The sequence below is a fragment of the Rousettus aegyptiacus genome, unplaced genomic scaffold (genome assembly GCF_014176215.1).
Source record: "Rousettus aegyptiacus isolate mRouAeg1 unplaced genomic scaffold, mRouAeg1.p scaffold_m13_p_2, whole genome shotgun sequence".
Taxonomy (NCBI): Eukaryota; Metazoa; Chordata; class Mammalia; order Chiroptera; family Pteropodidae; genus Rousettus; species Rousettus aegyptiacus.
The window spans coordinates 174,160,255-174,177,575 of NW_023416295.1; the positions used below are offsets into that span (position 1 = coordinate 174,160,255).

General features: G+C 62.3%; 1 protein-coding gene across 4 annotated transcripts in view; it reads right to left on the minus strand.

Annotated features, from left to right (window-relative positions):
• The window catches only part of SHISAL1 (shisa like 1), a 59,657-nt gene that overhangs the window by 23,621 nt on the left and 18,715 nt on the right, over nucleotides 1-17,321 (minus strand). For 3 of the 4 annotated variants that reach the window (XM_036237636.1, XM_016135739.2, XM_016135738.2), the window contains exons 2-3: nucleotides 11,409-11,504; nucleotides 9,278-9,491 (exon numbers count right to left, since the gene is read on the minus strand). In XM_036237636.1, the coding sequence (XP_036093529.1) occupies nucleotides 9,278-9,491; nucleotides 11,409-11,472 (278 nt within the window). In that variant the 5' untranslated portion in view covers nucleotides 11,473-11,504. Of the gene's footprint in view, nucleotides 1-9,277; nucleotides 9,492-11,408; nucleotides 11,505-12,118; nucleotides 12,350-17,321 lie in introns of those variants that run through there. The other variant, XM_036237637.1, reaches the window with a different exon arrangement.

A 17,321-nucleotide genomic window follows, 5' to 3' on the forward strand; every position in this document is an offset into this window, starting at 1 on the left:
GCCATCGCCACGGCGACCTGCTCGGGGCCGGCGGTCCCCGCGGTCCGCCCTGCTCGCCTCCTCCCAGATCCCCGGGGTCCGCCGACCTGGGCCCTGACCCAGCCTGAGCACCTCCCAGGACCCCAAGTTCTTTGGTGGGCATCCTGGGGGACACCCCCCGCCGGCCACTAACCACTGTAAGCCTTTGACCAGGCCACGGAAACGTGGAAGCCATCCACCTTCTCCTTGTGGGAGGAATTCTCAGTCAGGCATTTGGGGTTCCCAGGATGTGGCGGCCCCTGCCGTCACCCCCACGCCCCACCCCACAGTGGTGCGAGCGGTCTCCCGTGGGTGCCCCCTGCGTGCCGACCCTCCCGGCCTTCGCTCACGGTATTCCTGCCTCCTGGGATGTTCTCGCTCCCCTGGCCCTGCCCCCCGCCCACCGCCAGCTCTCGTCCATCCTGCTGGGCCCGGGGCAAACGCAGGAAGTCTGTCCTTTTAGCACGAACCAGCCCAAGCCCCGCCCCTCCGCCTGCACACGGGGCCACCTCACACCCCCACACGCCGAGTGGCATTCAGCCAGGGCACCCCGCACGCCGGACCACCCCCCTCCATCCCGCTCTGCCGTGCCCTCTCTCCCAGAAACCCTGGAAACAGGGCATCAGCTCAGCCGCCCTCCCCACACCTCACACGGCAGACCCTCCCTCTAGCTCCCCACCCCCCGCCCCGCCCCCGCCTCGGGCCCCTGCCAGGCACCACCAGACTGTGCTCGATGGGGACCTCAGGGGTCCCCGACACGGGCTTTCCCATCCCTTCACCCAACATTTCCCCAGCAAGGGCTGCTCCGCCCTCCAGAGGCAGAGACGGAGGGTTTTAAGCTGCACCGGCTCATGCCCTTTGTGCAGCCTGGGTCCCTGAGAGGCCACCCCCCCCCCCTCCAGGAAGCCTTCCAGACACGCCGCCCCTCCTCTGGCCTGAGGACCCCGCAAGCCCAGCCCCGCCGCCCGGAGCCGTGCTGTCCCTCCTCCCGGCCAGGCCAGGTCAGGGTCCCCCCTCGAGCCCTGGGCTTGCCGCTGGCACTGGGGCTGCCGTGCTCCAAACGGTGCTCGCCACGGACTGTGGCTGTGAAGGGCCCGGTGTATTACTCTCTCGAACGCCGCCTCCACCTCCCTGCCGTGGGCGTCTGTTCAGGGAGCGTGTGTGCCTGGCGGGCGGTGGACGGGCAGAGCCAGCGTCCAGCCTCGCTGCCCCACATGCGACAGGGCGGGACCCTCCCGCCAGGCCCGGTCTTGCTGTGTGTCCTGGGCCTACAGGGGATGAGGTGAAGCCCCTCCCGGCCTGGATCCAGACTCTGGATCTTCCCGGCGTGGGGCAGGGGTGGGGGTCGGGGGAGGAAAGGCCTCCGTGTGCCCAGAGCACAGGCATGGGGCAGGCATTGGCAGGTGCTCCGGCTTCAGTATCTGCTTGAGGAACCGGTAACCCAACAATACTGCCCACTTCCAGCCGCCACCCCCAGGAGGCCTGTGATGGACCGCGGGCTTACTCAGGCTAAGCCGTAAATGACCGACAGCCACATTCCACGAGGAAGCTAGATGCGCCCAGGGACAGCTGGATGCGGGATCCCTCCAAGCGAGTGGAGGCCGCAGCCCGTCCGGCCTGCTGAGGCAGGAGTCTCGGGGTGGATGTGTGCAAGGGACTGGCTGCAGGCCCCAGCACACCAAGCAGCCCCCCTGGAGCCCCCACAGATTGGCCCTAAGCGTCAGGCTTCTCCTCAGTGGTTCCCATGGCAGCAGCCATGGGGGCTGAGGGAAGGGAGCGGGCACGGGGAGGCAGGGGCAGCTGTTTGCAGATCCTGCCCTGCAGGGAGCGAGGCCTCAACGCCGGCCGGGGTTGCTGGCTGGACTGCAGCTAGGCCTGAGAACTCGGGGACGGAGAAAGCGTACCCGTGAGGCAAGCCGCCGCCGCGAGCATCACTCCACATGGCTCCCCCGTCTTGGCCCATCTCACAGTCCCACCGGAAGCCGGGACTGTGGCTACCATCCCCGCCCCCAACTTACAGACGGAAAACTGAGGTTTGCAGGAATTAAAATCACGTCTAAAGTCACACAGCCATTACATGGCAGAGGATCCAGGACTGGAACCCAGGACTCGGCCCCGGAGCACACATTCCTAACCACCGTCCTAGCCCGCCTTGGACAGGTGCCACCCGGCTTCGCCGGGCAGACAAGCCGCCGCCAGGTCTGCGCCACGCCTCTACCCAGAACTCGCTCCCCACCTGCTGCATCCGGCCGGTCCTGCCCCCATGTCCTAGTGCAGCAATCACCTCCTCCAGGAAGCCTGCCTTGATGTCCTGTGTTGGGTCCAACCCCTCCCCAGGGCTCCCCAAAACATGCTGCATGGTCTTCGCTGTTCTGTAGGACCATCCGCACCCCGAGATCGGAGCTCCTCGAGGCTGGGGTTGGGGTCCACCCTGTCCTCGTGTGCCCAGCACTTGGCACGGGGCCGTTCCTCATGTTACTTAACCTAACGCACATTAGGTGCTCACGGCGAGCTGGCGACCGCGGTGGCCTTGATATTAATGACTTTGTCACTAGACCGTATGTACCTTTCTCTGTGCGTGTTCACGAATAGTTAATAGTCCTACTAGCAATCACAACGTGCTGGCACCCCGTGTTTCTGAAACTTGGCAGCGACACCGTGAGTTAGGAGACGGTCTCCCCAATTTACAGACGAGGAAGTGAGGCCCAGAGAGACCGAGTCACTGGCCAAAGGCCACCCAGCTCAGCTGGGAAATGGCCACACTGGGATTTGGACCCAGGTCCGGCCGACCTCAGGGTGTGCCGAATCTTGGGGAAATCTCAAGGTCGAGCTCGGACAGACGTCCGGGGAGGGTTCCTGTGTCTGTGTGGCGGGCACACTCGTCCCGACTCGCCCTTCGCCGGGACCTGAGCCCAGGCCCGCTCACCCTGCCCAGCATCCTGCACCTCAGCATGTCACTGTCCCCACGCCCTGGGTTTCTGCTTGGGCTGCAGGCTCGGCAGCCGGCCCTCTGTAACGGGCGCCGGGGACGGGACCCGCGGCGTGATCTCGCCGCCCTCCCTCCCGCCGGCCACCGTCACTCACTCCCACGTCCCCGCAGAGAAGACTGTCCCGGAGGTGGCGGCCAGCTGGACGGCCGTGCCCGGGCCGCTCTCCCGCCTCCGCGACCTGCCCTCTCCACGGCCAGCTGGCTGCGAGGATCCTGGCTTCTTACATTCAATTTAAAAAATGCAATCTGTAAATTCATTCCGTCCAGATGCAGAGGTCTTTTTTGAGTGTGTGCATGTGTTTTATAAATGGCAGAAGATAAAACAGAGGCCGTTTTATGGGGCAAGATGCAAAGCCAGCCAAAGCCACAGGTTTCCGGTATCTCTTGGGATATGTAGTGATTCAGATTCTTTTGGTGTTTCTCAAGCAAGAAGCAAAACCGTTTCCAGTGGGGGAATCTCGCTGAACACCTTCTGGGGACGGGAACAGGCAGGTCAGCAGGAGGAGCAGCTGCGGCCACATCGAAGCTCTGTCACCACCCGTAGGCGGGCCCCGTGAGGACGGAGTCGGTGAGCTCCTGAGGCCGGTGGCCCAGAAAAGAACATGGGCTCAGCTGACCTCACCTGAAATATTCCATCACCGAGCCACTCACGAGGTGCCCTGAGAATCGGTGCACCAAGTTAACATGGTGGCGAAATTCTGGGCCCGAGAAGTCGGGGCTCGTGCATGCAAACAGCAGCTCGGCAGAACGCTCCCGCGGTGACCCGGGAAACCACGCTCTTCTTTCATCATCTGTAAAATGGGGACGGCCATGCTCCCTGGGTGTGGTGGGGGGAGGCTAAACGAGACAACCCGTTGGCCCAGGAATGCTGGCTCCCGCGGTTAAGGCTCAGATGGAGTGTTCAGTGATCTAGTCCCAGAGAGGAAACGTGGCCTGCCCCAGGTCACACAGCAGGGCCGAGGTTGTCCGGGGTCATGGAGGAGCATGGGCTTTGGGCCCGTGAAGTAGAGTCCACTAGACCCACTGTCCTTTCGTGCGGGCCTGCCCAGGGGATCCATCCGGTGCCTCTTCCCGCCCTGCTGGCGACAGGGTCGGCCAAGTGCTGTGCGGTGGCCGAGCAAACGTGAGTGGAAGTGCCACAGCTGTTTCTGAGCGGGGTCACCCTTCGGTTTCACCCCCACGCTGGCCGTGGGGACACCCCACGGCACACAGGGACTGCTCGATCAGCCTGGGTCACAGAAGGCATCACGCACGGACTCACGGGCGGCCTGAGACGGACGCGGCGTGTGCATCAAAACCAAGCCCGTGTGTCTGGAGCCCTGGGGACTCGGCCCGCTCGCCACGGCTGCACGAGCGAGCCCGGGCGACCGACACCCCTGTCTCGGCCCCTGCTCTCCCGCCGTGCTGCGTGACCGCGGGCACGTTTTCACCCTCTCTGAGGCTCGGCCCGGGGCGATGGGGCCGGCAGGACCCTCTCCAGAGACGACCACGCCTCCGCGTGGATGGAGACGTGCGAGGCCCCTCATGTCGCCCCAAATGCCCACGTCGTCATCTGCGTCCCTTGCCTGGCGTGGTGGACTGCAGTCGGGTCAGAAACATCATGGGTTCAAGAACGCCCTCGGTCTTCACAAGGCGGCCGGTGTGTGTGCGGGTCCTGTGACCACCGGGCATCGATGGGGCCGGGCAGCTGGCAAAAACATCCAGAAGTTTCCGATGCCGCTCTGGGCTGGACGCAGAGCCTGAAGTGTACGGGGTGGCGATGTAAGGCCCGTGGGACCCGCCACATGGGGAGGAAGCCCAGGGCACCAGGTCCTTGGGCCCGGCCGATGGCCACTCGCTGGCCGTCCGTGTGGCTGGAACTCCCCTGCACACTGCGAGCAGACAGCTCTCGGGGGAAGTGGTTTTCTGTACGGACAGTGACCGCTCTTCCACGCCCCGCTCCGAGGCTTCTCCGTGGTCCTGGACGCCCCCTCCACGCACCCACTGCAGAAGCACCAACATCACGACCTGCACAAGGCTCCGCCCCGCGCCACCTCTGCCAGGGGACGCTCCCTGTCCCCACGGAGGGCTGACCGCTGCCCCCGGCCGCCCCGCGCCCAGGGCGGGAGCTCCGGCCGCGTGTGCAGGGCCGCGGTCTGGCCTGGCGGGCGTTGCCAGCTTCCCGCCCAGGACCCGGCACGGGAGGGCGTGCGGGGCACCGCCCAACACACGGGGCCGGAAGTGGCGTCTCGCCGCGGCGGGGCTTGGCGGGGCCGCCCCTCTCGCTCTGCCCGCCTTCCCAGCAGGCGGTCAGAACCACAACCAGCCGTCCCGCCCCTCCGGGGACACGCAGATGAATCCGTCTTCAGACGCGCTCTCCCGGCGGGCGGGCGAGCGGGCAGTCCTGGCTGCGCATGGGCGGCACACGTCGTCGGGGCTGGGGCTGCCCTGCTCCCCCTGGGGCGGGCTGCCCGCGGGCGCCGACTTGTCCGGGATGTTGGAACATCGGGGCCCTCGGCTGGGACCTGGCGCGCCCCCAGCATCGGACACGTCCTGGCTCTCTCGGGGCGCCGGGGTGGGTGGGGAGTGGCAGGGCCCGGCAGCCAGAACAAGGGCCCCAGCGGCCCACAGGTCCTGACCATAGCTGGACCAGGCGAGGCCACCAGTCTGGGCCCAGGCCGGCCTGCCCGCCCTCCTTCCTGTCGGAGTAGCCGTGAGGATTAATGACAGGACACAGGTGCCTCACCCAGGCGATGACCAGCCTGGGGCCCCAAAGGGCAGGGCAGGCCCAGAGGTAGGCGACCTGGCTGCCCTTGTATGCCCAGGGCCACGCGGGACGTCCTAGCCTCGCGGGCCTGCCCCTGCTCCCGGCTCCCTGTGCAGTACTGGGCTGTCAGCCCAGTCTCCCCATCTCTGCAACGGCCTCTTCCTGGACGCAAGGCCCCGGTCCCGCTCAGGCTCAGGCCTTCTCCCCAGGGTCCCTGCACCCAGCTAGCTGGACAGGGGCTTCCAGGGCCGACCCGAGCTCTGGACTGACCGTCCCCTGGGTGACCCCAGGCCCCCTACTCAGAGGCCCCCGTCACTATCATGACTTCTGCAGTGTCCTGGGTCCTTGTCCTATGCATTCTCCATGAGTGCAAACTCAGCCTGAAGTCCTCAGGGCCCCTCGCTGCCCCCGAGAGGAATTCTGAGATATGGGCGGGGCGTTCCTGCCCAGCCCCCCGCTGCCTCTCCCCACGGCTCCCGCAGCACGTCACACGCGAGCTGCAGGGGCCTCTGCCTGGCAATGCTCGTTCTGTGGGACCCTGCGGCTCCCACCTTCTTAAAAACTTTCGGATGCGCAGAATAGAGCACACGCCTCCCCCCGGGACACACGGAACACTGCGACGGGACAGCCTGGTTGAGGATCGGGTCTCGCCTCGCAGCCCGCGTCCGTGGGGAGGGCGGGCTCAGTGGGGAGTGAGATGGGCGAACCCCTCCCGGCAGAGGCTGTCCTCCGAGGCCCGTCCTGCACCCACACTTGGCAGCGTCAGGAGATGGTTGGTTGTCACAGCCAGGGTGCTGGGGACAGGGTGCTCCCAGAGTCCAGTGGGTGAGGCCGGGGATGCGCAGACGGCCCCCACAGGGGAGGCTGCGGTCCGGGTGTCAGTGGAAGCCGGTGGGAGGAGGGGCCCGCTTCCAGCCCCTCCCGCTCGGATCCACCTCCTCCAGACCTAGGCTGGCTCTTGGCTCCAGCACTGACCGCTGCCTTGACCGGGGCAGTGACTCAGCCTCTCCAGGCCTCATCGTCCTTGTGTGTCAGGTGGGCTAAGGACGGGCCACCGAGTGACTTCGGAGCAGGGAACAGTTGAGCGCAGAGCCTGCCCTATGCTACGCCTTCTGCGCTTCAAGAGCCAAAACCGAGTTAAACTGATCTTCAGTGTTTCCGTTCCTCCGAGAGGAAAGGCCTCGATTTTTCGTTCCAGTTCTTCAGGAGCTGCAGCCCGGACCCCCTGCGCTGACAGGATGGCGTTCCGTGTGAAAGCCCCTGCGACTGTGCCGATTATGGAAATCCATGGGCTTCAAAACGAGGATCCCAGACACCAGTCGCCAGAGAAGGCTGGGTGTCTGGCCAAGCCCTGTCTTCTGTCTGGCTTTCTGCCGGCAGCAATAACTCGTTGGGGTCCTCACTCCAGACCCAGCACTGCCCTCCAGCCTCAGGCAACCAGTCGTTGGTCTTATAAAAGGCTCGGGTCAGATTCCAGGCCTTGGGACGGACAGGCCTTGCTGAGTGTGACTTCACACACAGAGCTATTCTAAGGCTCGAGCCGAGGTGGATACAGCCACCACTGCATTTGAGGAAGGGCTGAGGGGAGATTGGATGAGAATTCAATCTCCTGTCTGATCAAAGGAAAAAGACTTCCCGGAGTTGCCATGGCAGGGTGGCCAAGAACTCAAGCTCCCAGCACCAGACAGCGAGATCGGGGCTCAGGCCTTCGCCCTCTCCTGATGGTGCCACTAGGCCCTTTATGAGTCACTTAAGAAACATTCCTTCCATGCAGATTCTTCCTTACCACGAAAAAATATATCTTCACCCCGAGAATCAGCCTCGGGCTTATTGGGGGAAATATTTAAAGCATCCTCATTAAAGTTAGGAAGAAGATAAGAATCCCTGACAACTTTAAAGACTGTTTCAGAGGTACTCGACGATACGACTGGACGAGGAAAAGAAGCGAGGCCCCAAAACCGAAAAGAGACAGTTATCACTGTTTGCACGCGGTGTAATTGAACCTTTGAGCATCAACTGAAAACGTGTTCCAAAGACAAGAAATTTCAGTAAGGTGGCGGAAGACCCTATTTATAACGGCAGCATAAAAAGAAACGAGTAGGAATAAATGTAAAAGGTCTATGCAATATCTATATGAAGAAAACTCCAAAATTCCATGAAAGAAGATTTGAACAAATGGAAAGACATATCGTATTCCTGGATAGGAAGATTCAGCGACGTGAAAAGTCAATGCTCCTCGAATTAATTTATGAATTCAACACAATCTAAGTAAAAAATACTAACTGGGTTTTTTTTTTTTTTTTTTTTTTTGGCAAGGGCTACGCAAGCTAATTCTGGAGTTCTGTGGCAAAAAAGCCAAGGAAATAGATGGAGACTTTCAGACACATTCAAAGCTACAGCCGTAGTGGTGAACAACATAGTAAGATGCTAACACATGAATAGACAGGCTAAGGAACTTAATACGCAGTACCTCATACCTTAATAGTTAAATTTAGTATATAATAGGATGGAGTAAGTTTGCATTTCACATCAGGGAAAAGAGGGACAATTCAATGGATGGTATTGGGAAAACTAGCTACCTATTTGGGAAAATATGTAAATTTTGATTCCTACCTCAAAATTTACGTCCAAATAAATGTCTGGCCAATCAAAGATTCGAAGGCAAAAAATCAAAACAGAAAAGAAGTAAAAGAAAACATGAGGGAATTTTTCATGACCTCAGAGTAGGAAAAGCCTTTCTCAGTATCCTACAAAACCCGGAAGACATTCAAACAAACAAACAAACGAACCAAAAAAAAAAAAAAAAACAGTACAATTTGATTTGATAACAATTAAAAATTAAGCATGAGAAAAGAATCACGATTCGAAGACACACTAAGGAAATATTTGTGATGCGTATTTCCTTCACATATAAAAAGTTCACGTAAATAAATAATGCAACGGCCAAAAATTCAACAGGAAAATGGCAAAGGACATAAACAGCTAGCTCGCGATGAAAGAGATACGAATGTCTCTCAAATACGTGTAAAAACTACCAGTTTCCCTCAGAACGAGAGAAATCTGTGCCGTTTCCACTTTAGCATATTGCTTTTCTGCTGGGAAACCCCTCTTCCTTCATCGTGGTCCTGGTCTCAGGTGTTTCAATCACCCTAAGGCAAGGGGATGCATTGGACTGATCTCTAGGTCAAGAGTGTCAATCAATATTTGTTGAACAAATAAGGCAGGTCTCATTGATTCCAGGCCCAAGCGCTTTGTACCTGACAGGTTCCACACACTCGACCTCCTTTAACTTTTGCTGCAGTCCCGAGAGGTAGGGCATCGCGTGCCCATTTCTCAGATAAGAAGGCTGACGCTCGGAGGGCAGAACGTGCCGGAAAACCTGGTTACCTGAAGACTCGCCAGACTCCTTCCAGGCCCGCCCATCCTTCACTCAACAGCTGCCCCAGGGGGCGGGCTGTGTGGCCGGCACCCTGCCTTGACTGGGGCCCACGGCAGCGGGGGCGTGGCCGCGGCGTGGCACTTACTTGTGCATGTAGCCCTCGGAGCCGGCCGTGAGGTTCGCCTGCATCACCGCCTGGAACTCCGTCTCGTTGCAGCAGTATTTGAAAACCGTGTTGTTATGGTGACAGCAAAGGATGAAGGTTTTGTTGTCCGAGAGCCGAGGGCAGTGGAAGCCAAAGTGGTAGCGGCCTTTGTAGTCCGTGTATGGCTCACAGACCCGGAAATGCACGGACAAGACTGGAAGACAGAGTCGCCAGCCTCAGTGGGGTCCTTCGCCAAGCCCGGCTGCCCAAGACCCTCGCCAGTCTATGAGTGCCAGGGGCGGGGCCTGGTCAGTCTTTCCTAGGGTCCTGCTTGCCTCTTCTCTCCCTGGGGGTCCAGTGCAAGCCTCACTGCCAGGAAGCCGCCTCTGGGCTCCCATCACCTTCCAGAACTCTCTCCATTAGCCCTACTTACACCGTGACCTCCGGACTGGGGGCTCCTCAGGGGCTGGGCTATGTCTAAAGCCTCTGGCGGCTCTGCACACAGCAGGCACTCAACTAGGAAATATCAACTGAGCGCCTACTATGTGCCTCACAGGCGCCATCTCGTTTGAGCCACTTGGCCACCGTAGCAGGCCGGTCTGGGATCTACAGTGACTGCCTGAGCTGGTAAGCGGTGGTGGGTGGGAATCCATCCTGGGCCTGCCCGGATGTGGAAGCCGGCCTTAAAAACCGCTGTTGCTGTGTAGACAGTGGGGAGGGGCTGGCCCAGGTGGTGACTAGCATGGGCGCCAGGTCCCCACCGTGGAGAAAGGCTGTCCCCTCCGTACCTTGGTTTCTACTCAAGCAGTGCCCTAGATCGAGAGGTCCCCAGGGGCCTGCCCTAGCTGCCCCCGCCTCCCAGTGGGGAGCTGCCCTAGCCCGGGAGGCAGGCCCCCGCTCAGCCACGGATGCTGCAGCCCCGCTGATGCTGATAACAGGGGAGAAAGCCTGAAGGAAGATAACAATGGAAAAAAACCTGGAGCCGCTGTCTCCAGCTTAATTAGTATCTTCATAAAAGGGATCGCTGTATCTAATTTGTATCACTGAAAAGGGGCCTCGTTGGCTGAGTACATTTCTCCAACCACAAAGGCACAAGCTCCTCCGGCTGGTTGAAAACTGTCTCCGTGAGAAGCGATTAGAATGCAGCCCACACAGCTCCCGCACCCGCCGGGGCCGCCCAAGGAAGGTCCCAGCTGAGCACGCTGGCTGGTGGGCGGCCTGGGCGGCCCTGTGAAATCCTCCGCCCCGTCTCGTTTCGTCTGTGTGCTCCCACCACAGAGGAGGAAACTGAGGCTCAGGGCCGCGGTTTCAAAGTGTGGTCCCTCCGAGGGCCGGGCAGGAATGCTGGTCCTCAGGCCCCTCGGCGGGCCTGAATCAGCGTGCTGGGCGGGGCGAGGGCGTCCTGCGGGGGGTGCTGATGGCCGTGGGTTTGCAGCCCACTGGCCTCGGGGAATGACGTGCTGGAGGCGGGCAATGAGCAAGGTGCGCGAGGGCCCGAGGGAAAGGTCGAGAGACAGAGAGGGAGGGAGAGACGGAGAGACAGGCAGAGAGTGGGCCCCTTGCTCCAGCCGGCTGAGCCATGCCGGGACTGCTGGGGACTCGGGGCTGTCGGGATTAGGGCGGGCTCCTCCGGGGGCCGGGCCTCGTGTGGAGCAACCGGGCGACTTGGTTTCTGCCCGTCTTTGTAAATAGGAGGTTGAGAGGCCGCCTGCAGCCCCAGCCGGGGTCACGGGGACAGCCTAGGCGGCCGGCGGGTGCTGGGAGGTGAGGACCCGGCATCACGCCGCTGGGGTTAGAATCCTAGGCCCTCCTGAGACGTGTGGTCTCAGGAGAGTCAGCGCCCTCCGCAAGCCTCAGTTTCCTCATCTGTACATTGGGGTGCGACTGACTCTCAGGTGAGGGGAGAGAATTCCTCGGGGCCTCTCCCAGGGCTGGCAGGTGCTGGGGACGCAGCACACAGTAGGTTCTCAGTGCTCAGCAGCCCCTCACGAAGGGGACGCCCGTGGGGCACGGGACTAGGGAAACCCCCTGTCAAGCCCAGAGCCCCGGCTGGGCTGTCCCTGACTGCGAGAAAGGACCCCCTGCCCCCACGACTCCCCCCACCTCCGCGGGGCCCCCAGGGAGGCCCTACCTGCCGGGATCAGCAGCGAGAGGACGGTGAGCACATTCAAGGACTGCTGGCCACAAACGGTCATCGTTTGGCTTGCATCGGTCCGTCGAGAGCTGCCTGTGTAACGAGATCCAGCAGAGGCGGTGTGGGCGGCCGGGAGGCTCCGGCCGGCCGCGTGGCCCACGGCGGGGGGCCGCGGCGCGGGCAGGGCCGGGAGTTTGCCGGGAGCGGGGGCCCGGCGTGGAGGGTGGAAACGCGCCATCCAATTTCCTTTCTGGAGTGAATGACCTTCCCCCACCAGTCAGCCGTCGCCTCCTTTCCTTGTCCCCGCAAAATGAGATTTAATCCAGGGGGGGACGGGCGTCTCGGGCGGTGGGGACCGCCGTGGGGCGGGCGAGGCCGAGGGCAGGGCGAGCCCACGGGGACGGGGGCGGGGCTGGGACCGTGGCTGGCGCTCCTGCACCTCCGGGGCTCGCGTCCCCAGGCATTGTCACTAACGGCGACTTCTGCTAAGTGTGCACCAGGCCGGGCGCCTCCCAGGCGATAGGGACCCAGCAGCAAGCTAAGCAGACCCGAAGGAGAACCCCACAGAAACCGCCTTCCCTGGCCGGCGCCCCGGCAGGGGTGCTGACGGTGCACAGGCAGACAGACAGACAGACGAAATGTTAAAATGCGCCGAGGCTCCTGGGGATGCACCTCAAAGAATGGAAAGTGGGGACCCAAACAGACACCTGCACCCCAGGCTCGTAAATCACAAACGTCGGAGAGAGGAAGCCACCCGGGTGTCCACCGACGGAGGGGGGAAAAACCGAACCGCGGTCCAGTCAGACGGCGGGATGCTACTCGGCCTTAGAAAGGAAGGAAGCCCTGGCCTTCGGGTGCCCCCCGCGAGGGGCCGAGAGCAGTCACCGCCAGAGACAGAGAGGAGAAGGCGGCCACCAGGGGCTGCGGGAGGCGGGTGGGAGTCGGCGTTTCAAGGGGGCGGTGTCGGTTTGGGGAGAGGAGGAGTTCCAGGGACGGCTGGGGGTGACGACCGCATGGCCGTGTGGACATACCGCATGCCACCGGACGGTGCACACACTCAAAAATAGTAAAAATGGTAAATCGTACGTAACGTGTGTCTCGTTGCCACAATATAAAAAGCTACGAGGGAGCTGAAGCGAGGCGTGGGGGGTGGGCGCAGAGCGGGGGCGTGGGAGCCGCTCCGGACCGGGAGGCGGGGCCGGCCTCGCTTCCCAGGCGGCAGCTGGGCAGACGTGGAGAGGTGGGGGCAGGAGGAAGCGGGGGGCGGACCGGGGGGGGGGGGGGGGGCGGCCAGCGCACAGGTCCTGCAGCCAGAGCACGGGGCGGCCCGCGAGGCCGGCGGGGAGGGGCAGAGACGCAGGATGTGGGCCCCACGAGGTCCTGCGTGCCACCCTCAGGGCACCCCATGACGGTGCATGAATCAGCGTCTCCCCAAAATGCACGTGTTGAAGTCCTAACCCCCGGCGACTCAGCGGGGCCCTGTCTGAAACCGGGGTTGTTGAGGTGCGGTTAGCTGCGATGAGGTCACACTGGAGCGGGGCGGCCGCCGCCCGACACAGCGGGCGTCTGCATAGAGAGGGAACGTGGCCACAGACGCCCACGCAGAGGAGCCATAGGAAGGTGGGGACAGAGCGGGGCAATGCGTCCACAGGCCAGTGAACCCCAAAGATCACAGGCAAACCCCCAGAAACAAGGGGGGAGGCCTGGACAGTCTCCCCCAGAGCTCCCAGCCGGAGGCAGCCTGCGGACACCTTGACCTCGACCTCGGCCTCCGGCCTCCGGCCTCCGGGCTGTGATTACGGTTGGGTAAGCGCCCCATCCTCAGTGCTGCAGGACCCCAGCACACACCCTCGCGCGGGGCTGGCTGCCCCAGGGGGAGCTCGGGCTCCCCCTCCTAAGAGAGCCCGCCCCGCCTCCGTGGAGGCCCCGTGGGCCCTGCTGGCCAGGCTGCCCCTCCATCTGCAGAGCGGGTTTCTGTGGGCTCCCCGCCCCCTCCGTCCTGGTTCTGCTGCCAACGCCACCCTGTGTCCCCTTGCGGAGGCCCTAACCCCCTCTGGGAGGACGGTCAGAGAGAGGCACACACGGCAGACATTTGCTGCCAGAGAATACGGGACACTGGGCGAGGCCACACGAAGACCACAGGAGTGGGCCCCTGTGACAGCCCAGCCTGGCCCGGGGTGCCGCTGGGGCCTGGCCCTGGCTGGGGCCCAGGGACTCCCCAGAAGCAGGCTCATCCTCGCCATCGAGGACGGGAAGCCTGGTCAGGGGGAGCTCAGGGATGCCAGCCAGGCCCGCTGAGTCCGCTCAGCGGCGGGCAGAGCAGAGCGCGATGCTGGTCTCCTCCAAGCAAGGAGACAGGGCCGGGTTCAAGACCGAGCCCCGGGAGCTCGGTCTCAGGCCCAGGCCCTGCTCTCCGGCCTCGGTCTTATCACCCGCAGCACGGGCAGCGGGTGGCACCAGGGACCAAGGGTGCCAGGTGCTATTCTGAAGTGTGAGTCATAATAAGAAAAGGGGAAGGCTTGACCCGAGGATAAAGCCGAAATGCCTTACACGGCGATGACTCCTGGGGACAGGCGGCGGCCTCGGGGACGGCCGACCTCTCTCCAGCAGGCCTCTCTGCTCCCACCCCGGAGCAGTAGGCTCTGCCCCTCGGACTGTAAGCTGCTTAATTGCTCTGAGCCTGGGCGTCCTCCCAGCCTCCCTCAGGGCCCTCCTGGGAGGATGAAGGAGATTAAAGCACTTGAAAGTGCTTAAGAAAGGATTTCCAAGGGGAACCTGGGGATCAGCCCTGGAAGAGGCACTGTGGGGCATGGGGAGTGACAGGCCCCCCACCCCCAGCCCCTGCGGCCCCATTCTACAGATGGGGAAGCCGAGGCCCACGGGGGCGGTGGGGGGAACAGAGATGGGTCTCCAGACTCCAGGCCCTTCTGGCCCCTGTAGGGTGGGGCCGCCCCACTTTTAGAGCTGAGGCTCACGTCTGAGAGCTGGCGAGTTTGTTGAATGAATTCCAGAGGGAGGGAAGACCACCTCTGCCGTGCGCCCGGCCCCCCCTCCCACTGCTCCCCCTCCCTACAAAGCCCTGTACATACCGGGGTGGGGGAGGCTGTCACTCACGCCTGCGCTGCCCTCCCTCCACCCCTGTGAGTCCACAACCTGCACCATCTTAGAACTGCTCTAACATCACCTCCTCCAGGAAGCCCTCCTTGGTTCCATCAACTGGAAGAAGTTTGTCCCTCCGCCAAGGCCCGGTATACTCTCTGTCTTCTTTCATTAATATGTTCATTCACTTATTCATTCACTGCTTCTCTCAACATCCACTCACCGACCCTCACTGTTGAACGGGATCTGGGCTGGGTTTTAGGGGCACAGACGAAGGGAGCCCCTGCCCTCAGGTGCCCTGGGAGAGACGCTCACTGGCTCTACTGTGTGTGCTTGGTCCCCATGCCCTCCCTGACTGGGCCTCGAGGGTCCTGGGCCAGGGCCTGGCCCTCTGGGGCGATGGTCACGAAGCTTGGGATGCTGGTTCCCACAGACTGGTTGAGAAGTCCAGCCAGCCGCCGCCGGCCCCGGGCCCTGAGGCTTGTCTGGGGGGCCTGAAGCCGCAGTGGCCTCGGGGTCTGTTGTGAGCCTCGCGGTCACCTGTGGGTGTGTGGCTGCAGGCGTACCCCACGCAGACACACCGTCTGTCCCCCGTCCAGCAGTGCGCTCCCTGGGGTCAGCTCAGCGTCCTCGGCCACCCTGAGGGCTGCTAGGCCAAGGCGGGGTGGGGAGCATCTGGGTCGGGGGTACTGTCCCCCCCACACCCTTGCAGGCCCCCAAGGCAGGTCCGGTGCCAGCTCTGTGGCAGGAGAAGCTACACGAGTGTCTGGGAAGTTACATAAAATTCCATTTCCAACATCCAAGGCAGCAAAGCCTGCAAGCCAGGGCCCCTCCCCCGGCTGGGTCAGGGGCTCCACGGCCGCCGTACCCACTGGCTGTGGTCCCGGGTGGGTTTCTGCGAGGGGCTGGCCTCGGGGACCGCGGGATCAGTAGTGTGACATCCACAAGGCCAAGGGCATCACATTGGACTCTCCGAGGGGTCTGTGGAGGGAGAGACCTGGACGCAGGGGCTGGGAGCTCAGGTGAGGAGGATGTGCCACACTGTCGGGTACCACCACCTGGGACCCCCACAGGTGACGTCTGCGGGAAGCTGCTCCAGCAGCTGCAGGCAAGGGGGCTGGCAGGGGGAGCACCCTCACCCCACCCGGCCCTGCCGTGGGTGCTGTGGCCTCGGGGGCTGCCGCCCGGGGCCCAGCTTTCGTCTGTCGCGTGTTCCGGAGCCGTCCGCGGTGTTATCTCAGGCAACCCCAGCAGCCTGGTGAGGCAGATCATCTCGTAAAGACAAAACGGAGGCTCAGAGAGGTGAAGTGACTTGCCCAAGGTCACACAGCCGCTCAGCGGCCCAGACGGGAGGTCAGCCCAGCCTCCAAAGTCACTCTCCCTCCTGTCGCAGTGTGAGTTTCCCGGGCCTCCCGAGGCCCCCCCAGAAAGCGCATATACCACAGACAGATTAGATTTACCATCCAGGTTCTATTTCTTTGAAAATTGGTAAACTGCCCATAATGGCAGCTCATGGCCAACAATAAAACTCAAATAACTGTAAGAACATTTTGGACGAGTGGGACTCTCCCCGCTCTGACCGCATCCAGAATCACGAGTCGGGCGCGAACCTCTGTGGTCCACCCCCCGGGTCAGCCGGGGACTGCTGTTCCCAAATTTGAGGATTATTTTTAAACGCCGAATTTGGCGAGGCTGGAGAAGAGAGGAAGGAGGGCATGCGAAGAGAAACAGAGCCGGGGAAGATGAATTAAACCCCAGCGGGAACAACAACAGATCTGTTTTCGGGGCAGGCGGGCTGGCAGGGGAGGGCAGGGCGGGGGGAGGGTCTCGGGGCTGTGCAGGATAGGGGTGCCACGGACACCTCAGGTCCGGAGGCCTGGAGATTCCACAACCTCTCCCGGTGTCAGGCCCACCCCTTCTCGGCCACCAGCCATCCCCTGGGCGTGGCCAATCACATCACCTCTTGCCTGGACCAGGTCAAGGGCAGCATGGCCCGGAAGCTGAGCCCCCGGGCTGGGGCTGCACTGCCTGGGGCCAAGTCCTAGCTCCACCTTTCGCAACCTCACCCCGTGTGACCTGTGACATGTCTCCTCAGTGTCCTTGGCCTTAGGATGGGGATAAAAATTGTATCTGATTCATAGAATCCTGTGACGATCGAAGCACTTGAAACTGGACTGGCACAGAGCGGGCACTCAGCAAATGCCTCTTTGGGGCGATGGCTCCTTGCCACTCGCAGTCTCTGACCCAGCCTCTGCCGCCAACCCAGGTCCTAGGCGGCCCCCGAGGCCAGCTCTCCAAGGTACCCACCTGCCCACCTGCCTGTCTCCCTAGGAGCCTCGGCGGATCCAAGTCCGAGTCCACGCTCACTCTCAGGCCCCATGGGGCCCTGGCCCTTGCTGCCACCTCCAACTGTCTCTGCTCCTCTGGGCCTTAGCACATGCTGTTCCCCATGCTGGGGACACCCTTCCCTTCTCCTACTTGGACACTCTCCTTATTCTTATCATTGGTCCTAGTATGAGCACGACGAATTAATAATGACACAGGGCGGGCCCTTTGGGACCTCACAGACAGTCCTGTGGTCAGCAGGAGACCAGCAGACAGGTACGGGGGGGGACGGCAGCTGACGGCCAGTCGTCCCTGGGCTGCGGAGCGTGCCGAGTGGCCCTCGCTCGCTTCCGCCCGCACCCCGGGCTGCGCGATCAGCAACCCAGGCTGCAGGTGCAGGGCGAGGGCCGGAGCCAGGATTCAGACCCCATGCTCTGCTCCTGTGCCCTGTCTACACAGACTGGTGAGCGTGTTCCCACCCCAGGC